Source organism: Elephantulus edwardii, unplaced genomic scaffold (genome assembly GCF_000299155.1).
Source record: "Elephantulus edwardii isolate Elephantulus edwardi_28Jun2011 unplaced genomic scaffold, EleEdw1.0 scaffold00118, whole genome shotgun sequence".
In the NCBI taxonomy this organism is placed as follows: domain Eukaryota; kingdom Metazoa; phylum Chordata; class Mammalia; order Macroscelidea; family Macroscelididae; genus Elephantulus; species Elephantulus edwardii.
Genome location: NW_006399868.1, coordinates 8,577,572 through 8,601,666, shown reverse-complemented (window position 1 = coordinate 8,601,666; position 24,095 = coordinate 8,577,572). Strand labels below are relative to the sequence as shown.

Genomic DNA, 24,095 nt, shown 5'->3' with positions numbered 1-24,095 from the left:
AGCTGAATTGTCTTAGCCACACACCGCCGGAGATCCTGGTGAACTACTTGGCTAAATTTATTCCTTTATGTGGTTCTCATTGACGTCACACTTTTTCTTCTTGCTTTCATAATAACCCTTGAATGTGAACATGTGCTGACAGGCATCAGGTGCTTGTCCTGCACTGGCCGGCACCTCCCGCAGCCCCTTTCTCTCATGTGCAGTGGGTAGAGCTGGCCCCAGCACCTTTCCTCCTGTCGCCCTATGTGGCCTCGTCCTCCGAGGGCCGGTTGGCTCATCGGGCATGCTGACATCAAGGATGAATTGAGGACCATATATTTATGATTTTCAAGTTAGTGTGTTTGTATTTTCTAGTACTGTTAACACGTTGCCGCAAGTGATGGTAATACATAAAAAAAATGTGTTTCTAAGCACGGTCGTCAGTTGAAAAGTGGGGCAACGTGTTAACGGTTGTCAGTTGCCATCAAGTTGTACATTTCAAGGGAAAGCGTGTTAATGCACTTTGTTTTAGATAGTAAGCTCTGTAGAACCCTTATGATGACAGGATCTTTCCCACTTTGTACCTGAAGAGAGAGCTATCTGCAGTTTTTTATTTCTTTTTCATTCTCTCATTGCTGCCCACTTGGAATTGACCTATAGCTGACTCTCCGGGGGATTTGCAGAGGCTGTAAATTGACAGGACGACATTGTTCTTTCTCCCTCAGATCTGCTGGTGAATTAGAACAGCTTGCCTTTGGGTTGGCGACACAATTCCTTACCTGCTGTTGTTGTAAGCTATTAGGTACCGCTGAGTCATAGCGACCTTATAAACAACAGATCTGAACCCTGACCTCTCCTGTGCCATGTTCACATTTTCTGACTCACTAGAGCCCATTGAGGCAGTCACTGTGTCAATCCACTTGGTCAAGGATCCTCTACTTCACTGACCCCCCACCCTTCCAAGCATCATGTCCCTCTCAAAGGAATAGCCCCTCCTAGCAACATGCCTGAAGTATGTGAGGCGAAGCCTCTTCTTTCTTGTCTCCAAAGAGCACTCTGGCTGCACTCTGTCTTAGGTGTATGTGTTCGTTTGGCTGTCTGTGGGGTGTTAAGCACTCTTCTCCAGCATCACAGTTCAAAGATGTCAGTTCTTCCGTCATTCTCACTCACTGTCTCGTTCTCAGTTGCATAGGACCTTACCCACTAGGCTACGTGAATTCCTTGTTTTTTATTTAATGACTTTTTAATTATTTGATGTACCTGGTTTCATTTCTTTGTGGCATTGGGATCTTTTTGAGGTCAGGAGTTGTACTAAGTGCATTTTTCCTTTGTTACCCACCTGGGGTTAGGCATACAGGAAGCCTAAATGCTGGTTGGTAAGAGACCCACATTCACTTCTTCCAAGTTGAAACATTTAAATGCTGGCAGGCAGTCACTGCCCATATGATACGGAGTCTCAGCGACCCGGTGGAGGGTAGCTGTAAATTGATTCCAACTCGACTGGCAGTAAGTTTTGAGTTTTATTGTTCTTTGTGTTTTAAAAAATCATGTCAGGAAGGCTTGGTGACCCTCACGAGCGGAGTGTGGTTTGGCTTGTTTGTAAGGGTAGTGTTTTCAGTGGAAGGGTCGTGGCTGGCCTAGCTCTGTGCTGGCCCTGACCAGGTGTTGTGATGCTTTTCAGAGGGAGAAGCTGCTCACTGTGGTGGAGTCCCTCGGGGAGACCATGGCCCATCACAGGAGCGCCATTCATCCGGGGCAGGTGGAGGCGGTGCTGGTGCACCACAGGATGGCCTGGGTCAGCATCTCGCTCTTCACCGTGCGGCTCCTGCAGACGCTGCTCCCCGTGGAACAGGTAAGGCGTGCCCGCGTGGGGCTCCTGCAGACAGTGCTCCCCTGGAACAAGTAAGGTGCGACTCCTGCAGACGCTGCTTCCCGGCTGCTCCCTGTAGAACAGGTAAAGCACGGCCTGCAGAGAACCGTTCCCTGTGCCCTTCCTTCCGTCATTCATGGTGCAGAGGCCTCAAGTGCTGCTGCAGAGATTACATGGGACAGGTGGGAATTCAGGAGTGGCTCCCAGATCAGCTGAAGGAAAGGCCCTTTGGAAGCTAGCATTTTTTTTTTAATTAATGGCATGTATTTTATTGCAATACTCTGTTTGTAGATTTAATGAGTATTCCTTGACTTCCTTCAAGAACTGATCGAAGGTTATTTCTATCAGCGTATCATAGTCTGCTCTTACTGCTTATGTCATTTTTTGGGTGTGCTATATATGCGTACTCGTAGGTGCCCTGGTGGTGGGAAGATCGAGTGAGAGCCCTGAGCTGCTCCGGGGCGGGAGCACGAGGCAGTCAGCTGCTGTCAGGTTCACGGCCTTAGAGGCCCTGAGAGGAAGCCTGTCCTCTGTCCTGAGGGCCGCCGTGGGTCAGAATGTGCTTGATGGCTGGAGGTTTGGTTTGGTGCGTGCTTGGGCAGAAAACATTTAAATAGAAAACAATAATTTATCTGATTTTGCTTTAGTTTTGTGTTAGAATACTGGACTGACAAGTCTTCGTGCCTTTGGAAAGGTAGTTCTTTTTGGTTTTTTCATTTTATTTTGTTTTTACAATTGAAAGCAAATCAGTCGCCTTAATTTTTGGTAGTTCTTTTAAATATGTTACTTGGAACCTAATTAGGGTCGTCACTGAGGCCATGTAGGAGATTATAGTGAAGGTGTTAGTGGATAAACAGCCACACTTGTTTTGGTTGATTAACTCAGTCCAGCCCAGGCCCCTGCTGTCAGGCCTGCAGTGTGGCCTGTGTGGAGCGTGGGGCTGTGCTGCCCTCTGCCTGTGGCTCGCCCCCAGTGTCAGCCTGCAGCTTCCGATCCGGGCTTCTGTTTATTCCAGTGACGGCTGACGGCGGGTGGAATTTGGTTTTGGGAAATGAACAGGAACTGATAAAAGGTTCCCTGAAATCTCTGACCCAGCGGAGCCAGGGGTCTTTTCTGACAGTGAGTGTGGAATTGTTTTAAGAGATTTTGGAGAATATTCATGCCTAGCTTGAAATGATGTCTTGATAATCTTGTGAAATGTTCAGAATGGACCAACCACATTGCTGAGTTGGGTGGAGGGATTTCACTGGAGGCGACATCTGGAAAGGAGCTGAGAACCTGGCTTTGTGCTGTCATCTGATCACGGATCACAGTGTCCTGGGTCCCCTCCCGTCCCTCACAGCTCTGTCAGCCAGACCACAAGGCTGGTGTGTCCCTGGTTAGGGCGCATGATCTGATGAGGGGGGACCTCTGAGGGGTCCGGCCAGCCTCCTCAGATCACCTGGTATGTCACGAGGCCCTCACTGGTCCTTGCTCCTGGTATTTGGAAGAATAAGCTGAAAGAATTTCCTGGATGGTTAAGGTATGCTGACTATTCCGGAGGGCTTCCTGGGTGCAGGTATGGATCATGTCGACTGACAAGAGTCCTGAACCTAGGTCCTTGAGGTTTTCTGCTTGGCTGCTTTGAGGGGCAAAGTATAGGGAAAACTGCCACCCCCATCCCTGACCCTCTAGCACAAGGGGTGGTGGTGCTCGCCTGCCACTCATCTAATGACCCTGAGTAGTCCACACCCACTGTGGTGACTCCCCGGTGGGCCCTGGGCGCACGGTCGCACCACCCATCCCCGCCGCTGCCCCCGCCGCTGCCCCCACCACCGTCCACTGCCTCCTCGTACTACCCCACAGTAGCTGGTGACCTTCAACAACCAACCTTTTGACCAATTGCCCGACATCTAGCTGTTGTGCTGCAGTTTGTCACTGATACATGCTCGCTTTTCTAACGACTATGCTGCGATCTGTCGCTGATACAGGCTTCTTTTTTAATAAGAGGTTATTTAATTATATTACTTGCTGAAACTGAGGAGGACCTCATGCACTTGCTGCGAAGGGTCAAGGACTGCAGCCTTCAGTATGCACTGAGGCTCAATGTCAAGAAGACAAAGATTCTCACCACTGGACCAATTGGCAGCGTCAAGATGGATGACGAAGAGATTGAGATTGTTCACAGCTTCAGTTTGCTCGGCTCCACAGTCAACACTCTTGGCACCAGCAGTCAGGAAATCAAAAAGCGTATCGCGATGGGAAAGTCTGCTTGCTGTTAGGGACCTCTCTAAAGTACTCAGGAGCAACGGTGTCTCTCTGGAGACTAAGGTGCACCTGATACAGGCCATGGTCTTTGCAATCGCTTGTTAAGCATCAGAGACTAGGAAGGACAGAGGAGAGTTGATGCTTTTGAGCTGTGGTGCTGGAGAAGGGTACTGAATGTACCATGGACTGCCAGGAAAACAAACAGATTCATCTTGGAGAGGATTAAACCAAGCTACTCCTTGGAGGCAAGGATTCTGGGGCTTCGTCTGACGTACTTTGGACATGTTGCCAGGAGGGATGGGTCCTTGGAGAGGGGCATCATGCTTGGGAGGGTGGAGGGACAGCGCAGGAGGGGAAGACCCTCTATGAGATGGATTGATTCGGTGACTGGGGTAATCGGGATGTGTGTGTCAGAGGCAGTGTGGTTGGCGCAGGAGAGAGCAGGGTTTAGGGCTGTTGTGCATAGGGTCGCTGGGAGTCGCAAACGACTTGACGGCACATAACAACAATAAACAACTTTATGTACAACCTAATTTGATGAGAATATCAAACATACCAACTACATAAGGTCAAAATCCTAGTGGTTAAGAGTTGCATTGACAACCCAAAGGTACGCAGTTCAAATCCACCAGCTGCTTGCTCTTCAGGATAGAGACGGGCAGTTTTCTCCTGTGGACTTTACTGCCTTTGAAAACCTGTTGGAGGGTTCTGACCTGCAAGTAGGTTCTATCTTGATGGTGAGTTGAGTTGTTGAAGGTCAAAAGAGTATCATTTTCTTAATGGTAAAGTCACGGCAGGAAAGGGTAGGATAGAAGGATTAGTGGAAGTGAGAATTCCAGAGAGGCAGTGGGCAAAGGGCAGATGGACACAGTGCGTGTATGGTAATTAACGTTGGACTATAGGTGTAGGTGCGGTTGAATGGAAAACCAATTTGCTTTGTAAACTTTCACTCAAATCACAATAAAAAATACACAGCACAGGTCACTGGCAACGTACTTCTTTAGTGAGCGTGGGTAACAGATTCCTAAGAACCTTCACAGGCCCATGTGTGTCAGTCCTGTACAGATGGCCGTTTCTGCTGTCAGAGGAGCCCTTCTCCAGAGAGGGGCTGTGCTGCTGGAGCTGCCGTCCACATTTACTGCTGTCGATTGTAGTGTTGATAAGGTGCTTTTCTTTTCTTTTTTTTAAAAATTTTATTATTTTTGTGTGCGTGTACCGTCAAATCAGATCTGACTGGTACAGGAGGAGATTGTCCCTCCTTCCCCGGCAGAGCATCTGGTGGATTCGAACCGTGTAGTTGCAGCTTCTTGCCACTAGGCCACCAGAGCTCCCCTGATAAGGTGCTTTTCTAAAACATCCGCGACAGAGCAGTCTTTGGCCTCCTCCCTCGGTGTCTTCACCTCTAGACCACAATCCGGGGCGAGAACATCATCAGGCGTAGTCCCAGCCCTCCTGTGACAGGCGCTTGAACATGCAGGACGGCTGTCTGCTGTCCTCGCTGTAGCCGTGACAGGCCGTGGACCCAGCGTGGCTCTGTGAGGACAGAGCAGAGTTCCTGTGTGAGGTGATAGAGGGGACGTGTCGGAATCCCCCATGGGCAGGTGAAGGGAGCTGAATATGTGCTGAGAGCTGGCTGCCAGGCTCTCCGCTCAGTGCTGGTCACTTCTCTCAGCACCAGCTCCGCTTGCCGTTCTAACGAGAGACAGAAAGAACTCTGTACCTTGAATATGTGCCTCTGGGTTTACTGTCACGTGTCTCCTTTGCCAAGTGTTCCTATCTTCCTGATCCCTTTAAAGAGGACAGAATACCAGGAGTAACAGGTTTGTGACCTTCACAAACTAGTACCCCCAGACAGAACTCTCCACGCCCCCTGGCTAGACCTGTGTGCAAACTCGTCAGGGATGTGTGTTCTGCAGATGCCACAACTTTGTAGAAACTGAGCAGGGATTAGGGCTGTTGCGCATAGGGTCGCTCTGCGTCGCAGGTGACTAGATGGCACGTGACAACAACAGGGACATACATGAGCATCTACATGCCCAGGTGGGAGGTCACGGGTGCTGAGTGCTTTGCATTGACTGCTGACCTTCCCAGCAGCTGCCAGGAAGTGGCTGGTCATCCCCTGCTGTAAAGACGGCAGTCCAGAGAGCTGTGCGTGACTCGTGGGGCTCCATGGTCAGAATTGATTCAGTGGCATCAGAGATGTAATCTCCAGATTGATCCTGGTCCCTAATCAAAGCCCTCCAGTGACTTCTCCGAGGGACAGAGCCCTGACCGAGACCTCAGCCCCTGCTGGGTCCTGACCCATTCCTGCCCCTTCAGCTCTGGTCCTCGGTGGCCCCAATGCTGGACGCCACAAGATCGTCTCCTGTCATGGAGCCTCTGTCTTTGCTGTTCCTGCCCAGCAGGCTTTCTGCTGCAACCCCCTTGCTTTGCACATGGAGGTCTCAGTAGGTGCCCCCGAATGCAAGCTACGTCCTGGGCCCCACCCTCCACCTCCGTCCTCTCCTTCCCATCCCCCTTTATCCTGACGTCTTCCTGCACGTTCTCGGCCACCTGCCGACTTTCTGATGGACTCTGTCATCTGCACTGGTCCTTCGGCCCTGTGGGGGCGGAGCTTTGGTTTGGTTTTGTTTTTTAGTTTTGTTTTGCTCCCAGAGAGCAGCCCTGGTGGCACAGCAGGTTAAGTGTTGGGCTGCTACCCAAAAGGTCAGCGGATCTAACTCAGCTGTGTGCTGCCTCTGGTGCGCTCTGCCAGGTGATGCTTTTCTGTGCGCTGGAGGTCTGGTCTTGTTCATCTCCTTCCCTGATGTGTGAGGTCTTATCATACAGCTAGAGTCATGGGAAAAACAGCTCTTTCAGTTTTATATTCATTGGTTCAAGGTTAAAAATATTTCATTGGCTCCTGTAGATGTCTAATTAAGGGACAATATTTTTCTGGAACTGTTTGAAATGCTATGTAGAATTTTAGATTTCTTTTCCAGAAAAGCAAAGTCAAATGGGGAAAAAAGAAATCCATGTTTGTTCATGTCCACCTAGCAGGACAGCTGTCCTGTGACTGCGTGGGTTTGGGGTGGGTGGCCAGCCCGGTGCTGGGTGTCCAGGTGTGGGGAGAGGGGAAAGGGGTTGCCCTCCTGGCTTCACAGTTCTGCTGAGGGGAGAGTGCACACGCACAAAATGCAGAGAAAGACTGTGCTTCACATTAAGAGCACAGCGGACATAGTGGGCAGGCCCCGGAGAGGTGGTCACTGGGACTGTGGGTCTGAAGATGACCGGAGGAGGTCTCTTGTGGCTCAGGCCTTAGTGTGCTGGACAGTGAGATTCTTGCATGAAAATGTAGGCTCTGGTGGAGAATTACAGACAAGAAATGGTCCTACCTTAATGTAGATTATCGTAGATGCTCTTCTGACCTCCCTCTCTTTGTTTTCCCTCACTTCCTGCAGGCGGGCCGGTTTTTACCTGAGCCCGTGTCGGCCGCCCTGTTCCTCCTTTCTCTGGACATGCCTTTTTCTGTGGAATATCCAAGTATTAGTGAAGCCGTGGTCGCCTATTTGGAGCAGCTGAACTCTGATGACTACAGTGTTTACAGGAGGACCGCGGAAGCCGCTCATTCCATCGAGAGCACCTGCAGCTTCTTGGCTGATGCTGCAAAGGAGGTGAGGCAGCTTCGGGCCCTGTCGGTACTCCGTCGGACTGGTTGGAAAATTCAGCACAGCTTTTCGCATAGATGCACCTTTGGCAATTGGTTTGCTTGAGGTGGATCTGCATTATGACTTAGTGGGATACATATAGTATTTAACACACACACACACATACATGAGAATCAATCCTGTGAATGACACACTCCCATAAATAAGTAGCATATGTAGGAAAATAATACATGGAGGGTTTTCGTGGTTGGCCAGTCATGTACATTGTATGCCGTGCGTGCGTGAAGATACCACCTTAGATTAACGTGAAGAGGTTAGTCTTAGAGTAAAACTAAAATGAGAAGCTTTTCACTCAGGACCCGTGTGCATTACTGTTGTCACTGAGTACGAAAAGCAGTGACTGTTAATGACTCCGTATTGCAATGTGAGTTCCTCTTTGAAGCAGTTTCCTGTGGACGAGCAGATTGACAGATGAGGTTCTGAGGACTGTTTCAGTGTTTACGTCTGAAGGCACTCTTGTTTATTATGTTATAGTCATTTACCACATTCTAACAAGGAGCCTGAATGTGGTGGTGTTGTTTGTTTTTGGTTTTTCACCTTGCTTTGGATGGAATTTTACTGGGCAGACTTCTGTGCCTCTGTTTTAGGAGCACACTGTCTGCACGGGTGCCCTAAAGCAGGATGGCTTCTTTGAGCTCTGGGTGCCGCGGTCGGCCATGACCACGCGCGGTTCTTTAGACCTTTGTGAACACTGCTCGATGGTCCTGTTGGCTGTGCCAGGAAGGGTGATGAGTTGAGGATAGGCACTGACTCCCGGAGCTGCATTCTGCCCGAAGGTGCCTCCCAGGGTCTTGGGGACCACAGAGAACCGTGGTGCAGCACTCGTCATTTCCCACGTTCACCTCATGCGATGGAGTCTGGCCGAGCCGACCTGTGGTACTCCTCTTTCCGCAAACCGCTGGCTTTATTCTGTGTCTTTCCTCTTCTTCCTTACTGATGCTGCTGGCTGCTGCTTTCCTTCGTGGTGGAGTTTTCAATCACCTTGACGTTGTAGTTTCCCGTGTCCTGACGGCTTGCCTTGGGGCCTGCAGCCTACCCGGCAGAGTGGCTGTGAGCAGCGGCCAGAGCCAGGTGGCCATGGGCTCAAGTCTGCTCTCCCTGCAGACAGGAGACAGTCTCAGGTGGCGTCTGGGGATGTTCCCCTCATCCCCCTCCCCCTGGGCTGCCCTTTTCACGTTAACTTAGACTAAAGCATTGGGGGCTGTCTCGGAGTCTCTGAATGTTGTGATTTCTTCACCCTGCTTAGTTAGCTGTTGGAGCGGTCCACACATGCGACGGTGCCTGTCTATTCTGCTCTTCTAGGGAGAGAAGAACCTCTTGGAGCTGCTGGAGCTGGCGGACCAGGCCTTATGCAGCCTCCCTTTCCATCAGCACTGGCCCCTGATCAAGGAGAGCGTCTGCATTTGCTCCAAGATGTGAGATTTTCTTTCCCTCTTGCGGTGTTCTAGGATACATGTGTACGTATGATGTGTGGCGTGTGTGTATGCTGTCACTCCTCTACATGTGTGTGTTATTGCTGCACACTGTCCAGTCAGAAGTGACCCGTAGCCGACCGTTCAGCACGGTTTCAAGCAGAAGATTGCCCATCCTTCTCTTGTGAAGCAGCTGTTGAATTCAAACTGTGTACCTTTGGGGTGGCAGCAGAGTTGCTCACCAGTCAAACACCAGAGTATCTATGTCCTCTTGACACAATTCCAATAAAAGGTCAAGATCTTTAGACATTGCAAAAAAGTATAAACTGTATTATCACCTTAATGATGGGTTTTTAGAAGCAATGGGATTTTTTTGGACTCTGTAGGCAGTAATATTTTCTACCCTTAAGTAAGTGCGTGCTTTTGTAAGCGTGCATTCACATTGAGTTAGCAAGGTCCAACCGGTAGAGGAATTGGGTGCGAGGAAGTCTCTACGGATGCTCTGTATTCAGAGTTGGGAGGTAACTGACTCCATGCACGTCTCGGTTCTCCCCTGTTACCCAGCGGGAAGTCGGCTCAGGCCAGTCCGTTACTGCAGGAGGAAAGTCAGAAGGTGCTCCTGCGACTGATGGCCCACCCGTGCACCGAAGTACGAGCGGAGACCTACCGCTGCTGCCTGCAGATTGTCAAGGTGAGGTTTGGGGGAGGCGCCGGGATGGGGGCCAATGGGGCATCTCTTACTCCATCCCCTCTCCAATAGTTACAACTTGATTCTGGAAGTTTATGCCATAAAACTCCTTTAAATTAATAAATCTAGTCACTGAGTTACTTTATTGAATAGAGTTTTTAGTAAGATGTTAATTTTATTATATTTTACTACATATACACTGTGATGCTGAACACTGCGACACTGACGTGTCAAATGTGATGATAGTCACCCACGGCGGACGGTGTTTGGTGGAGCTCCCAGTTTAAAACAAGCTTGGAAGCAGGAGTGGCATCCACTTCTGAAAGACCTTGCCTCTGGAAACCCTGTGAACCTGGAGAGAGGATGAAAGTTATCCAAGTGTTCATGTCTTTTGTTCGTAGGGTTGCTGTGAGTCATCTATGACTTGATGGCACTTAACCACAATAAACAACAACATACATAATTTATTGGATTTATTTTGTGTTATTCAATCATGGAAAAGTTGACTTCTACTAAGTAGTCAAGTAATTTTTATGTTCATGAAGTTTAGGTTACTATAACCTAGATTTTATTGTTTCAGGACTGTTAGTATTTTTTTTTCTTTTGAACAATTTGTTCTTACATGATAAAATTTTTCTATATGTAATGATAGTCAAAACAAATATTAAATACCTGATATTTCACTATTAAGAAGAAGAACTCTATGTACCAGACAGTATTGGAAGATATTGTTGTGCATCTTACTCTGTCCTTTTCTCTTTTTTTTTTTCAAATTTTAATTGAGATTTTCAACAACAGTTTCTAGAGAACTTGGGTTTCCATTCATTCGCTGTTGTTCATTTTCCTCCTTACCCATACCCCCAGTTTGCTTTTCTCTTTGAAAAAAATTTCTTGCATTGTTGTACAATTTCCCAACCCCCAAGTCCACTTTTCTGTGCAGCTCTTATTCTGGACTGTTGTAATGCAAATAATACCTAATCATACATTCCTTTTAAGCAGTTCTTTCCCTCATCTGATCCAATGCACTGTACATTATTTATCCCCTCTTTTATTAGTTTCCCCCAACCCCATGTCAATCTTGTTTTATAACAGTGGCACTATGCAGTATTGTCCATTTGTGACTGAGATATTTCACTCAGCATAATGTTCTCGAGGGTCACCCATTTTGTATATTTCATGAGTTCCTTGCTTTTCAATGCTGTATAGTATTCCATTGTGTGAATATACCACAGCTTCTCTATCCATTTGTTTGTTGATGGGCACTTGGGTTATTTCCATTTCTTTGCTACTGTGAACAACACAACAATAAACATAGATGTGCATATGTTTGGGTGGTAGTTCAGATTTCTTTAGGTTATATTCACAGTAAAAGAATTCCTGGGTCAAATGGCATTTCTATTTCCAACTTTTTGAGAAAGCACCATGCCGCCTTCCAGAGTGGTCACACCATCTTACACTCCCACCAACAGTGAATAAGGGTTCCAGTTTCTCCACAGCCTCACCAGCATTTGTTATTCGCTGCTCTGTTGAATTTTGCTATTGTTACTGGGATGAGATGGTATCTCATAGTTGTTTTGATTTACATCTCTCTTAGAGCTAGGGATTTTGACCATTTCTTCATGTGTTTGTTTGCCATCTGAATGTCTTCTTTGGTGAAGTGTCTGTTCATATCCTGTGCCCATTTTGTGAACGGGTTGTTTACTTTTATCTTGTCATGGTGTCTTTTACTTTTTTGACACAGAAAGAAAAGGCATTTGTGGTAACCATTGTGAGGTGACAGGGACAGGTCATTGCTTGTACGGAGTGCACGGCTGTGTTTGTGCTTAGAACTCTTGGTGTGTGTCCTCAGCCGCCATGTATAATGTTTCCACTTGATTTTGTTTCTCTCTCAAACTTCAGTAACTTAAACTCAACTCCTAGGATATATTTGTTATCTATATCCTCTGTGTCTGTAACTTGGAATAACTTGAAAAGAGTATAATGGTCTCAGCATTTGTTCATTTAGTTATCAAGCCCAGTGGCTATGTCTCAGTGATCAGATGAGAGAATCCTCTGTCTTCTCCATCAGTTGTTCTATGCCATCATGTCACCTGTGACTCATAGCAACCCTATGCACAATACCTCCAAACCCTGCCCTTTCTTGAACCGTTCTCACTGTCTCCGACATACCCATCCCCATTACTGTGTCAGTCCATCTCGTTTGGGGTCTTCCTCTCTTGTGTTGCCCCTCCACCCTTCCAAACATGTTGTCCTTCTCCAAGGACTGGCCACATGCCCAAAGTATGTCAGATTTAGTTTCAGAATTCTTGCTTCCAAGGAGGAACTTGGTTTCACCCTCTCCAAGATAGATCTGTCAGATCTCTTGATTTTCCTTGGTATGTTCAAGACTCTTCTCCAGCACCACAACTTAAAGGCATCAATCCTTCTTCTGTTATCCTTAGACACTGTCCAGCTCGCTGATGCATAGCAAGTAATTGCAAAGACCACGACCTGAATCAGGGTACTATCGGTAAAGAAAGTTTTAATAAACTGAAATTGGAATTATAAACAGAAGAAAAAAGAATCATTGGAAAAATCGTTGTCTTATATTTTTTAAAAAATTTTTTTCACCAATTGTATCTCACTAATAATTCTCTTTTTTTCTCCCCCTGGTTTTTCCTACTCCTTCAATTTATAGCTAAACATTGGAGATGAAAATACTGGGCGATGTCCTTTATAGAATATCCATATGTATGTGTAGTATCTGTCTATCTAAGTTATTTTTGCAAAGAACATAAAAATAGAAGGTAAGTGTTCTTAATTTTAAGAAATTATTTGTGTCTTCTAGGAATGCCTAAGTATCCATAATGTCAGTAAACCTGTGTCTTCAGTTTGTCATGGGATTCACTTTCTACTTCACCCAAAAGTTCTGTACGAAATATCCACTTTTGGCATCCAAGAACCACAAAATGAGGTATGGCATGTTAAACGCAAATCAAAGACCACTGTAACTCTTCATATCCTCCATTAGGTCAAGGCAGTGTTCCCATATATAACCAGTGCATATGATAGAGCATTGCAAAGAAGCTTGTCTTTGATGTGAGTTCAGTTGAGGTGTTATTTAAATGAAACGTTAAAGAGGATGTGGGCTCACAATGCCGTCTAGACTTGTGCTCAGAGTATTCAGGTCACGCTGCGCAATTACGTTTTTCAGCTGAGGCACTGAGAAACATGCAAGAGCTACAGTCGACTGGATTTTTCCATTAAAAAAAGTTTTCTACCTAAGAGGAAAATATACGTTAAAGGTAACAAAGGGAGGAGAATTGGCTGGTAGCATGTGTTGATTGTCGTTAGCTGCAGTGGTCGGTTCTGACGCCTGGTGACCCATACACAGCAGAGTTACTGGGTGCCCCAGGACCCAGCTCTGCCTGGTCAGGGCCCTCAGGGGACACAGTGTCACCACAGTGTCAGTCCGTCTTGCTCAAGCTCTCGCTCTTCTCACTGACCCCACCAAAGGTGACGTCCTTCTCCAGGCCTTGGTGCCTCTTCCTGATAACATGTCCAGAGGATGTGAGACGAGGTCTGACCCTCCTTGCTTCTAAGGAGCATTATTCTAAGATAGATTTGGTTTTCCGGCACACTAGGGTATATTCTGTGTCTTCCTCAGCGTTGTAACTCAAGTGCATCACTTCTTTGATCTTCCACCTTCCTTTGTCTAGGTTTTGAATACATAGAGGGCTATTGAAAATGCCCTGGTGGCCTTGTAAGCTGCACTGCAATCCCAAAGGTGCACAGTTCTAATCCCCCCGATGCTCTGCTGGAGAAGAAGGGACATTCTCCTCCTGTACCAAGCAGATCCAATTTGACAGTACACACACAAAAAATAATAAAATAAAATAAATATATTTAAAAAAATACCCTGGCTTAGGGAAGGTGCACCTTGGTCTTTTAAGTGACGTCTTTTGTTTTGAACAGTTTAAAGATATTTTTGACAATAGATTTATCCGTTGTATGTGCCGTTTGATTTCTTAATTGCCAGTTGTGTGGGTGTTGATTGTGGATCCAAGTACAATGGAATTCTTAGCAGTTTCAGTCTTTTCTCCATTTATCAAAATGCTGCTCTTAGGTCCAGAATGGAGCTGATGGTATTTTGTGGGCGAGTTACAAACTGGAATTCTTCTAGATCTGTCAGAAGCTGGCTTGTCCTCTGATGGCCATCACCCCTCTCTGTTGTCTAGGTGAACGCTGCTGCCAAGGCCATCTTGCTGTACCTGCTTCAGGGCCGCCTGATGATGGCACCTCTGACCTGGAACAAGCTCCTGGAGGCTCTGTGCCCCGTCCTCCCGGTGCTGCAGGTGCTCCAGCGGTCCTCCCACCGGCTCCCTGTGCACCTTCCTGGAACCAGCAGAGGCCCCAGCAGGGCCGCCCTGGGTGGAAAAGTGGGGGAGCGGGCAGCTCTGTGCGCCTGCCTGGAACCAGCAGAGGCTCCAGCAGGGACGGCTGCCTTGTGTGCGTCCCTGTGTGTATGGGTGGGAGGATACAGAATGAGGACATGGACTTCACTGTGACCGTGGAGGATAGAAGCAGCCTTACATAAGTAACCTTGCCTCGTGTATCTGTCCACATGTCTGGAGCTGCGCCTTGATTAACAGCCTGCTGGATACGCAGCCTTTCTATCTGGGCAGTAAGGGGGGAGGGGCTGCGGTCCCTGCCCATCCCAGGGGAGCAGGGTGATGGGGCACCATCATGGGGACAGCTCTGTGTTGGGAGGAGAGCCAGGTCCTGACCTCAGCAGTGTCGTTTCCATGCACTTGGTGTTGGGGAGCGCAGCGCTGCACGGGGCGCAGCTCTGTGCTGACATTTTGGGGCGTGTGTGTCCCGCAGGCTGCAGTGAAGCAGTGCACCCCGGAGGGCTCACAGGCTTTCCCTAAACTCTCTCAGCTTTTTGGTTACTGTTTTGGTAAAATCCATGTAACAGCAGAATGACCATTTAAAGCACCTTTTCTTGTGCGTTTCAGTGAAGTGAATGGCATCATAGTGCTGCACTTAGTGATTTGCAAGGTTTTCATCACCCCAGACAAACTCCGTTCCCCGCGAGGAGCCTGTAACCTGGCCCGCCCCCAGTCCCCAGAAGCCACGTGTAAAGCCTGTTTGGTACGAGTGGGCCATGCCAGGCTTGTCGTTACACAGCAGGCCCATGGCAGGTTTTCACGGTTCGTCCTCGGCATGGTGTCACATTCTCACAGGCCTCTATGGCGAGTCCTCTGTGCGTCCTCTCCGTCTGTGAGTGGCCGACCGTGTTTGGACGGTGGGTGGGTGCAGGCTGCAGTGACAGGGAGCACCGTGTCTGTGTCCCTCCTTTTGTGTCCACACCTGGGGGTGGAACAGCTGGGCCAGATGGTATGTGAGGAGCCCTGGTGGTGCAGTCGGTTAGGCACTCAGCTTGGACCCAGAGGGTCAGAGGTTGGAACCTGCCAGCTGCTCCGAAGGGAGACGAGGTGCGGAGTGCTCCTGGAAGGTTGGCCGTCCCGGAAAGGCCACAGACAGCACTTGCCCTGGCCTGCAGAGGGGCCGGGCCGGGATTGGGCGTAGTGGGCGGGCTTGGCAATTTTACAGCCATGTCTTTGAGAAACTCCACACCCTTTCCCTTAAATGTAGCTTTATTTAACCTTCTCGCTTCGTGTAGGTTATTTTAACAAAGTGTCTGTTTTATTGCTGGAAAGTTAGGCGTGGCTTAATAGGCTGCTACAGTTCTTATTTTCTAGTTGGAAGTCAAGGCTTGTGTGTAAGATCGGCCTGTGATTAGTCTCTGTCTGAATCGCCTCTCAGGGCTCTGCAGACACGGAGGACACACTGGGGAGCTGCATCCTCGCCCTGAGCAGAGCAGGCCCCAAGGCGGGCGACGTCCTGCTGCCCCACACCGCCTGGCTGCGCTCCGTGCTTCGGCTCCTGCTGGTGAAGAAGCCGGCGTGAGTACATGGCCCCATGGTGACCACAGGGCAGGGGTCCGAGTGGGGCGTTGGTGTGGAACACTCCAGAGCTGCATGGGCCAGAGAGATGTGAGGAATGAGCAAGCTACCTCCCTCCTGCTCGCTCCCCTAACCAAGGTGATCACAATCACTGAATGGATGCATCTCATCGAGGGTCTTCCTCTCTTGCACTGTCCCTCCACCCTGCCAAGCATAACGTCCCTCTCCAAGGACTCATCCCTCCTTGCAGCATGTCCAGAGTGTCAGACAAAGCCTCAGAATCCTTGCCTCAAAGGAGCTGCCTGATTTCACCCTCTCTAGTATAAACCTGCTTGTACTCCTGGCAGTCCATGGTATAGTCCATACTCTTCTCCAGCACCACAGCTCAAAGGCATCTATTCTCTTTCTATCATACCTGGTCATTGCCCAGCTTTCTGACATGTAGCAAGTTATTGTGAGGACTATGACCTGGATCAGGCGCACCTTAGTCTCCAGATTGATGTCGTTGCTCTTCAGTACTCTGGAGAGGCCCCGGACAGCAGATTTCCCAATGCAATTCATCTCTATATTAGCATGGCTAATTTTTATACGTTGTCAATGTAATTAATAATTGTAATATTTAAATATGAATATGATTATAGTAGTTAATGAATTATAATGAAAAATTATTGTGATTGTAATGACTCCTTGTAACCTAGCTTTTCATGGTAGGTTTTTATCGTCTGTAGTCACGTGAACACACTGGTGTTGACTGCAGTGCACTGTGTCCTCAGGGTCCGCTCCTTGGCGTTGAAGCTGCTGGTGGTCCATCTGATGCAGGAAGAGGAGGCCGACATGAAGCGTCCTCCCCTGGACGCCAAGCTTCTCTCCAGGGTCACTCACTTGTTTATTGTGAAGAAACCCATTGAGCTCAAGCTGGATGACAGAAGAGAAGCTGTCATCAAGGTGACTGTGACTCGGAGTCTGTGGCTCCGTTGTCTGGTGTGTTGGCTGACCACGTGTGTCCTGGCCCGTCCTCCAGTTTGCCTGTGCAGCTGGTGGGAGCAGAGCAGGAGGCACCTTCTGTCACCGTGTGTGGCGAGTTGGAGCTGTGTTCTGACTTCCTGTGGGTACAGTAATTTTTTGATCAGATGTTTCTGTTTTATTCTCAAGAAACTGGAGTTTTTTAAGGGACGTAACAGGTGACCGTGCAGGCCAGAAGCATCAGGACACTGCTCAGTCAGGACGCTGCCCAGGCATGCTTGCAGACAGGCTTCTCTCTGACCTTCAGTCTCTCTCTCGTCTTTGAGCGGGTACAAAGCCCTTTCTGTGTGCCCGCCGGGCCACGGTGCTGGGCTCTGGCTCCACGGGGTGACAGGTCCAGTTGAGCATTGTCTGGTCCCATGTCCGCTCTCACTCCTCTGTCACTGCAGGTAATGATTGGGTTTGGCCTCAGTCTCCATCTGTCTCGTTCAGGAATCTCTGGCCTGAAGGGGTGCTCTGTGCTCTGCTGCTGTTTTCTCGATGCAGGTGAAATTCCCTTTTTCTGCCTCCAAACCTGCACACTTACAGGATGACAGAACTGACGATGGCCTCTTTAGTGGATTACACATCTTACTTGCATGTTACCCCAGAGGTGCTATTTACTTTGTTTGCATTGTCATCAGCAGGTTATCTCCAACCCCCTTCCATTATTAGTAAGCTTAGAAGATGTGTTACATTAGAAAAATCTCAGATCTCCCTACGATCTCTTTAAAGTGCCCAAGAGCGAAGATGTCAGTTTAAAGACTCCAGTGCCTGATCCAAGTTATGGTATTTTTTTACGCATGTGAAAGTTGGACAGGGAATAAGGAAGATCAAAGAAGAATCATGCCTTTGAATTGCAGAGTTAAAAAAAAAAAAGAATTGCAGAGTTAAAGGAGAGTACTGGCCTCACAGGTCCGGCCAGAAGAACTAACAAGTCTGGCTTAAAGCACGTGCAACCAGAGTGCGCCCAAGAGGCCCGGCGAGTCAAACTGCATCTCACATACTGTCAGGTGGGGCCAGTCTTTGGAAAAAGACATCATACGTGGAAAGGTCAAGGGTCAAAGAAAGTGTGATGCATTAACATAGTGACTCCCACATGGGCTGGAGCAGGACAGAGATGATCGTGATGGCCCAGAACAGGACAGGACAGTGCAGAGCTGCTGTTCGTAGAGTCACTGTGAGGCAGGGTTGACTTGACAGCACCTCACAACAACATCAGACAGCACGCTGGAGATAAGTATGTCCCTTTCTCAGAAGGATCCACTGTTTTGGTTGGAACTTTGAGAATCCACATCTATCAGCAAAGTCCAGTCCAAAGCCAGACCTCAGATCACAGTAATCTGCAGTGGTCCTGTTCTGTGGTCAGGTCTGGTCAGTTCATCCCTAGCCATTCATGACTCGGTCCAAAGGGCACCAGCCTCAAAGTCAGGGCCCACAGTCTGCCTGCCTCTCAGAGGACCCGATCCCTTCACTCTCAGCCTTAGCCCCTCATGTGAGCTGAGTGTCCCCTCGACTCCCTGCGACTCAGGCCAGCGGCCTTTCCTTCCCCCATTCTTAGCTCCGGTGCAGCCCGCCTCTTCATGGCTGCCCTTCCCCACATCCACTCATCAAGGGGACCTCGGTGGTCGCCACGAGGGGTATGCCATGCTCTGCTCCCTGGCTCCTTTACCTCCGGTCCTGGGAGGGGACACCTGCAGGGCACTGGCTCTGCCCGCGTGAGTCTCTTGCTCTGAGCATTCCTGGAAGGCCTTTGATCGGCAGATTTCCTGGCTGAGGCTTGGGGTGGAGGAGCTCAGGGTTATCCCAACTCCCGTACTTGTGATTTGTGTGTCTCCTCCTTTCTCTAAGCTGTACCTCTAAGGGGGAGAACCCTCCCCTTTTAACATCCAGTCGAGTCCTGCTTTCTGTAGTCTACGCCACCTCATGTTCATTTCTGTTACACTTGATAGAAGCAGCATTCACTGTCCACCGTCCCTTCACATAAACCTGTGAACTCTCACCGTCCCCTCCTGATTGTCTGGCCTCAGCTGACTCTGCAGGCGTTTTCCAGGCCGTCAATCTTAATGGGAATGCTCATGTTTATTACCTGAAGCCGCTGGTAGATTTGAACTCCCCGAGAGGAGAGACCTTAAGGTGTTTGGGGATGCAGCGTGCCAGGCCTGTGCCACCGGAGCTCTGACCTTAATACATAAACCTCCTGGTTTTATCCAGACCATTCTGGTTACCAACTTCCCTTCATCCATGTAACCTTTGACCTCTGGCTGGGGGACCACTGAGCCTGGCCTGGCTTTTGCCTCAGGCCATTCCAGGTTCTTACAAAGCCCCCTGTTTCTGTGAGCCTACATTCATTGCCAGGAGCCTGCGTATGATACCAACTCTCAAAACAGTGTGGCTGTGTGTGTGGGGGGGGTGACCCCTGGCTTCCTCTGACTGCACACGATGAAGAGTCCCCCTCAGGACATGGTGCTGGGCGGACGCCGGGGCCTTCGGGCTTCTCCTTTAGTGTCGAAGGCCGGCTCCTTGCCTTCTGGTTGGGATCGTAGCTGAGCCTCCAGCGCGCAAACCTGGGTTCTCAGTTCCTTGTCACTCAGCTTGACAGCTTTTGTCTTTATGGCACAACGACAGCATTTTTGTGGAGTAATAAAAGCTGATGGAAACCAGTTTTGTTTGTTTGTTTTCTTTTTCAGGTGGAGACTGTTGAAAAATTGTATGAGATCTTTACTTCGGACGACGTTGATTCTGGTTTGAGAAGGTCAGCCGCGGAGCAGTTAGCTGTGATTTTGCAAGGTAATGTCTTGCTCGGCTTCCAGTAGTTAGATCGCCGTGTTGTGTCTCGAGGTCAGTGAAGTGGGTCACGTGCAGCCTGGGGCCCGTCCCTGAGCCGGCAAGCGAGGGCCCTTGTATGCATTCTTCAAGAGTCGGGAGAATAATGCTGAGGTGGTGCCGAGACTGTAGCTGTTGTTGTTTCTGTTGTTGTTTTGCATCGAGTCTGCTTTGACAAAATCATGGAAGCTGTGAACAGCAGATCTGAACCTTGTGCTAGCCTGGGCTAGCCTCACCATACCTGATCTGCTCAGCACTTCACAGGGTAGTGTACCGATCTCTTCTAGATGTTCTGACTCTAAATATCATTTAGAATTATGTCCCATAGAAAATAGGAATAAAATGCTAACTGTAAATTGCACAAGCCTTTTCTTAGTGTACCTCATGTGTGATCTTACCATATTTAAAGAAGTTAGTCGGATGGGGCCTCTGGTGTTCCGTCAGGAACTGTGGGGATCGTACCTCTGGGGTTTCAATCAGGGACTGTGAGGATGGTGCTTCTGGTCCAGTCACGTGCTGTGGGGATGGAGCCTCTGTGTTCAGTCAGGTGCTGTGGGTTCCGTCAGGGACTGTAGGGTTGGTGCCTCTGTGGTTCAGTCAGGCGCTGTGGGGATGAAATGATTTTTCTTTAAATTTTACTTTTTTCCCCCACAAATAATAACTTTTATTTTTCATTTTTAAAAGTTAATTTTAAACACATTCTTGAACTGGTGGCTCAGAGCCATCAGCTTGTCCAGTGCTGGGCCTGTCTCGTCTCCAGTAGCTTTTCCAGGGCTCCCATCTTCCCCATGAAGCTTCATGAGTTTGCTCCGTTCAAACCTGGGCTCCTTCGACATCTTTACCTTTCTAACATGTGCATCATGGAGAGGATAAGTAGACTGGCAAGCCTTTTCAGGACTGTCTAGGATCAGTTTATTGACCACTTCTTTCAGGTCATTTGCACCTCTCTGCTCATGATTTTCATCATTTCCTTCCAAATTTGGCCGACCTGTTGGTGCTGAGCATAAGAAGTCTTCCAAACTGGACACACAAAGCAGACGAAGCGACTGGCCATTGCTCGTCTGGACACCAACATGAGACTCCACGGTCTGCTGCTGTTTGACCGTGGAGCACATTTTGTCACGAGGAAGAGCCGTGCCTTGGGAAGTGGGTGAGGCTGTTTTGCCTTCAACATCCTCCATAATTAGCTTGAATTTTCTGAATGCTGCCTCATCATTTTACAGATCAGCAAGGTTCACTTCAAAATCAGTACCCTTGTGTCCCTCAGACACGATCTGGGTTCCGTGAGTCTTTGTGACTAGTGTCTTCCCAGTATTTCTGTCTTGAACAGAGCTGGGGCCTTTACGTCACACCAGTCTGTCTTAGAAACTGGACCAGCCACCCTCTCATTGGCTCCTTTTGCCACCTTTCGTAAGGCGCTTGTTCCTGCCAACTGCCATGGGGGTGCTCAGAGCCACAAGCTGAGGGGTGACTTCAGATACTCTCGTCACCTACGCTTTGCTTTGCTTAGTGGTTTGTAGTGCTATTTTCTGGCTTTCATCCATTTCTTGGGGTTGGATTTCTACTTTTCCTTCTGTAGAAAGAAGATAATTTATTTAGAGTGATATATGCTAACTTTGCACTTAGATAAAGGTAATTTTTTTTTCCACCTCAAGGTGGAATGGTTAACATGGAGTAATTTGAAAAAGCGTAGGGAGCATTGTTCCAGGGCTTGATGAGAATCCTAAGTACAGACTCCAGAGAGAGAATGAAAAGAAATGGGAAAGGGGCCTTGGTTAAAAGAAATCAAGAAAAACTCTTCTGGGATCTTTTCCTTCACTGTTGCCACCATTTCAGCACATACCATGATTTTGATATGCGCTGTTCTGTAAGGGAGTAACTTAGGGAGTTTCTTGAGTTTTGGCAGTAGCTAATGCAGGAGTCGCATCTACTTCCTAAATAACATGCCTCTGTAAACTCTATGAACTTTGAAGAATGTCGATAGTTGTAGAGGGGATTCAGGTCTTTTGTTTATAGTGTCGCTATGAGTTGTGCTCAACTCGAAGGCAATCAACAACAACAACAACAATAATGGCAGTTAACAATGATCACTGCATTATTAGAATATTGTTACCATATTACCAGTGTAGATTTTTTTCACACTATTGAAGTAGACTGCTAGGAAAACAAACAGATTTGTCCTGGAATGGGTTAAACTGGGTGGCTCCTTGGAGGCAAGGATTCTGAGGCTCCGTCTAACATACTTTGGACATGTTGTGAGGAGAGACTGGTCCTTGGAGAGGGACATCATGCTTGGGAGGGTGGAGGGACAGCGCAGGAGAGGAAGGCCCTCTATGAGGTGGATTGATTCAGTGACTGGGACAATTGGGATGGGAGTGTCAGAGACAGTGCGATTGGCACAGGACAGAGGTCGCTATGAGTTGCAGGTGACTCGACGGCACATAACAACAACATTGAAGTAGACCTCACGTTTAAGGGTTGCACCTCTAATTCAATACCAGTTACAGCCGCTTAGCCATAAGGGTGGCTCTTTTCTTAATAGCTTGGAAGTTTGTAAACTTATGTACGCAGTATGTAGCTTGGAAGTTTGTAAACTTATGTACGTAGTATGTCTCAAAGTCAGTTTTCAGAAATACAGGATACATTCATTCACTTTTAGGAATTATTTTGTTTGTTTACAGATATCAAAATGCATGCTGTGGTGAAAAAGTTATGCTTAATTGACAAGATAATTGAGAATTTAAATAGATGTGTGTGTCAAGACGGGGAGGTAAGACCAGATGGCTGTTGACAAGTTGTGTTTCATTAAGCGGACCTGGAAGGGAAGCTGACTGAGTTTAGATTTTAAAAGCTTGGTGATAGGGAGCTCTGGTGGCCTAGTGGCAAGAAGCTGCACTGCAATCCCAGAGGTACGCAGTTCAAATTCACCAGATGCTCGGCCGGAGAAGGAGGGGCAATCTCCTCCTGTACCTGTCAGATCTGATTTGATGGTACATGCACAAAAAATAATAATAAAAAAAATGTTAAAAATACTCAACAAACCTTGGTGACACCCAGCATCTTGTGTGTTTTATTTTTAAAAGTGAGGTAAAAATCAGTCTTGATTTTTCCTAAGATGTGTGAGCTGGGGGCTATGCAGTATTTCTTTTTAGTGGAATGTAATTCTTGATAATATTGGGATGATACTGATTTTGGTTGTCCTCACCTTTGATGAGAGCATATCCAGTGTCGGCTCCACTCGCGGTGTGTGTGACCCCGTGAGACTTGAGGAGCTGGAGTAAGTGCTTTCTCCTCGGCTCCCGGCCAGGTTGCAGCATGTCTGGTCCCCCCGAGCCTCACGCTGTTCAGGAAGGTGCTGTGGGCCGACCCCGCTCTGCGCTGCTCCCTCTCCGAGAGGCCTCGCCTGCTCACTTTGCTGCTCAGAGGTGAGTCCTGGCGTCTGCCAGTCGGGGGAGGCCTGTGGGCTCGGTGGCTTGTTTCTCTGACTGATGAGAGCATTCATTTCCTGCGTTACTAAAAGAGGAACACATTTTGTTAGGAGTGTGTCACGGTGACATAGTGAGCCACCCACCACGGAGGGAGATGACTGACTCCTCTGTCCTCCTGTCCAGTGACCTGGACTGTCCCCTCGGGGGGTGTGTCAGCACGGACTCAGACGTGTAATGCCGTTGTCTGTGAAGGGGAGCCCCACACGGCCAGCCCGTGGGCCTCCCCGTCTCCCTGCCTCTCTTCCCTCGCCATTCACCCCGTTGAAGGAGCCTGGCTGGGCTGTCGGCTCAGTGCTGCGGGGCTAACTGCGGATGGCAGTGTGAACCCACCCACATCTCCACACAGGAAAGATGGGCAGTCCCGACCCCGTGGAGGCCTCCCTCAGGGGGTCCACTCCCTGGGCAGCCCCGACCATGGAGGCCTCCCTCAGGGGGTCCACTCCCTGGCAGTGAGTGGGCTGTCGTCTGGGCCGTTCGATGTGTATCGAATTATGCCATTAGCCTGCTATTTACCGTGTGTCTCCAGCCTGGAACACCTCCTGCTCTTCAGTAATGTTTATAAAATGGGTGTGTTTGTGCCTGTGACTCATTTCATTCAGTTCTGTGGAGAAATCCCATGTCCTTCGTCCCCTGCTCCTCTGACCTCAGCGTGGACATTGCCAGTCTGTGGTCCTTCCTTCCCAGAGCTTTGACCCCTCTGTCTAGGTAACACTGCTCTGCAAGAGCCCCTGCTTGGGTGGCCCCGGGTTGGGTGGCCCCGGGTGCTTTCAGAGAGAAAATGTGAGCAGGCCTGAGACGACTCAGCAGCCTTCTAAACACTAGGTACATGAGCTTCTCCGTAAACTGACACAGACACGTGTGCTTCTCCGCTGTTACACGACACGCCTTCCAGACACAGACACATGTGCTTCTCCTCTGTTACACGACA

At 48.6% G+C, this 24,095-nt stretch overlaps 1 protein-coding gene and 1 pseudogene across 1 annotated transcript in view; one reads left to right on the top strand and one right to left on the bottom strand.

The window, feature by feature from the left end:
- Window positions 1-24,095, top strand: part of RTTN (rotatin) — a 118,691-nt gene that overhangs the window by 22,221 nt on the left and 72,375 nt on the right. Inside the window, exons 11-21 of the mRNA XM_006892745.1 lie at window positions 1,661-1,831; window positions 7,537-7,749; window positions 9,106-9,218; window positions 9,780-9,906; window positions 12,731-12,856; window positions 14,121-14,237; window positions 15,712-15,851; window positions 16,625-16,796; window positions 19,544-19,643; window positions 22,361-22,449; window positions 22,987-23,104. Of these exons, the coding sequence (XP_006892807.1) occupies window positions 1,661-1,831; window positions 7,537-7,749; window positions 9,106-9,218; window positions 9,780-9,906; window positions 12,731-12,856; window positions 14,121-14,237; window positions 15,712-15,851; window positions 16,625-16,796; window positions 19,544-19,643; window positions 22,361-22,449; window positions 22,987-23,104 (1,486 nt within the window). The remainder of the gene's footprint in view (window positions 1-1,660; window positions 1,832-7,536; window positions 7,750-9,105; window positions 9,219-9,779; window positions 9,907-12,730; window positions 12,857-14,120; window positions 14,238-15,711; window positions 15,852-16,624; window positions 16,797-19,543; window positions 19,644-22,360; window positions 22,450-22,986; window positions 23,105-24,095) is intronic.
- On the bottom strand, window positions 20,370-21,118 carry LOC102851018 (annotated as a pseudogene).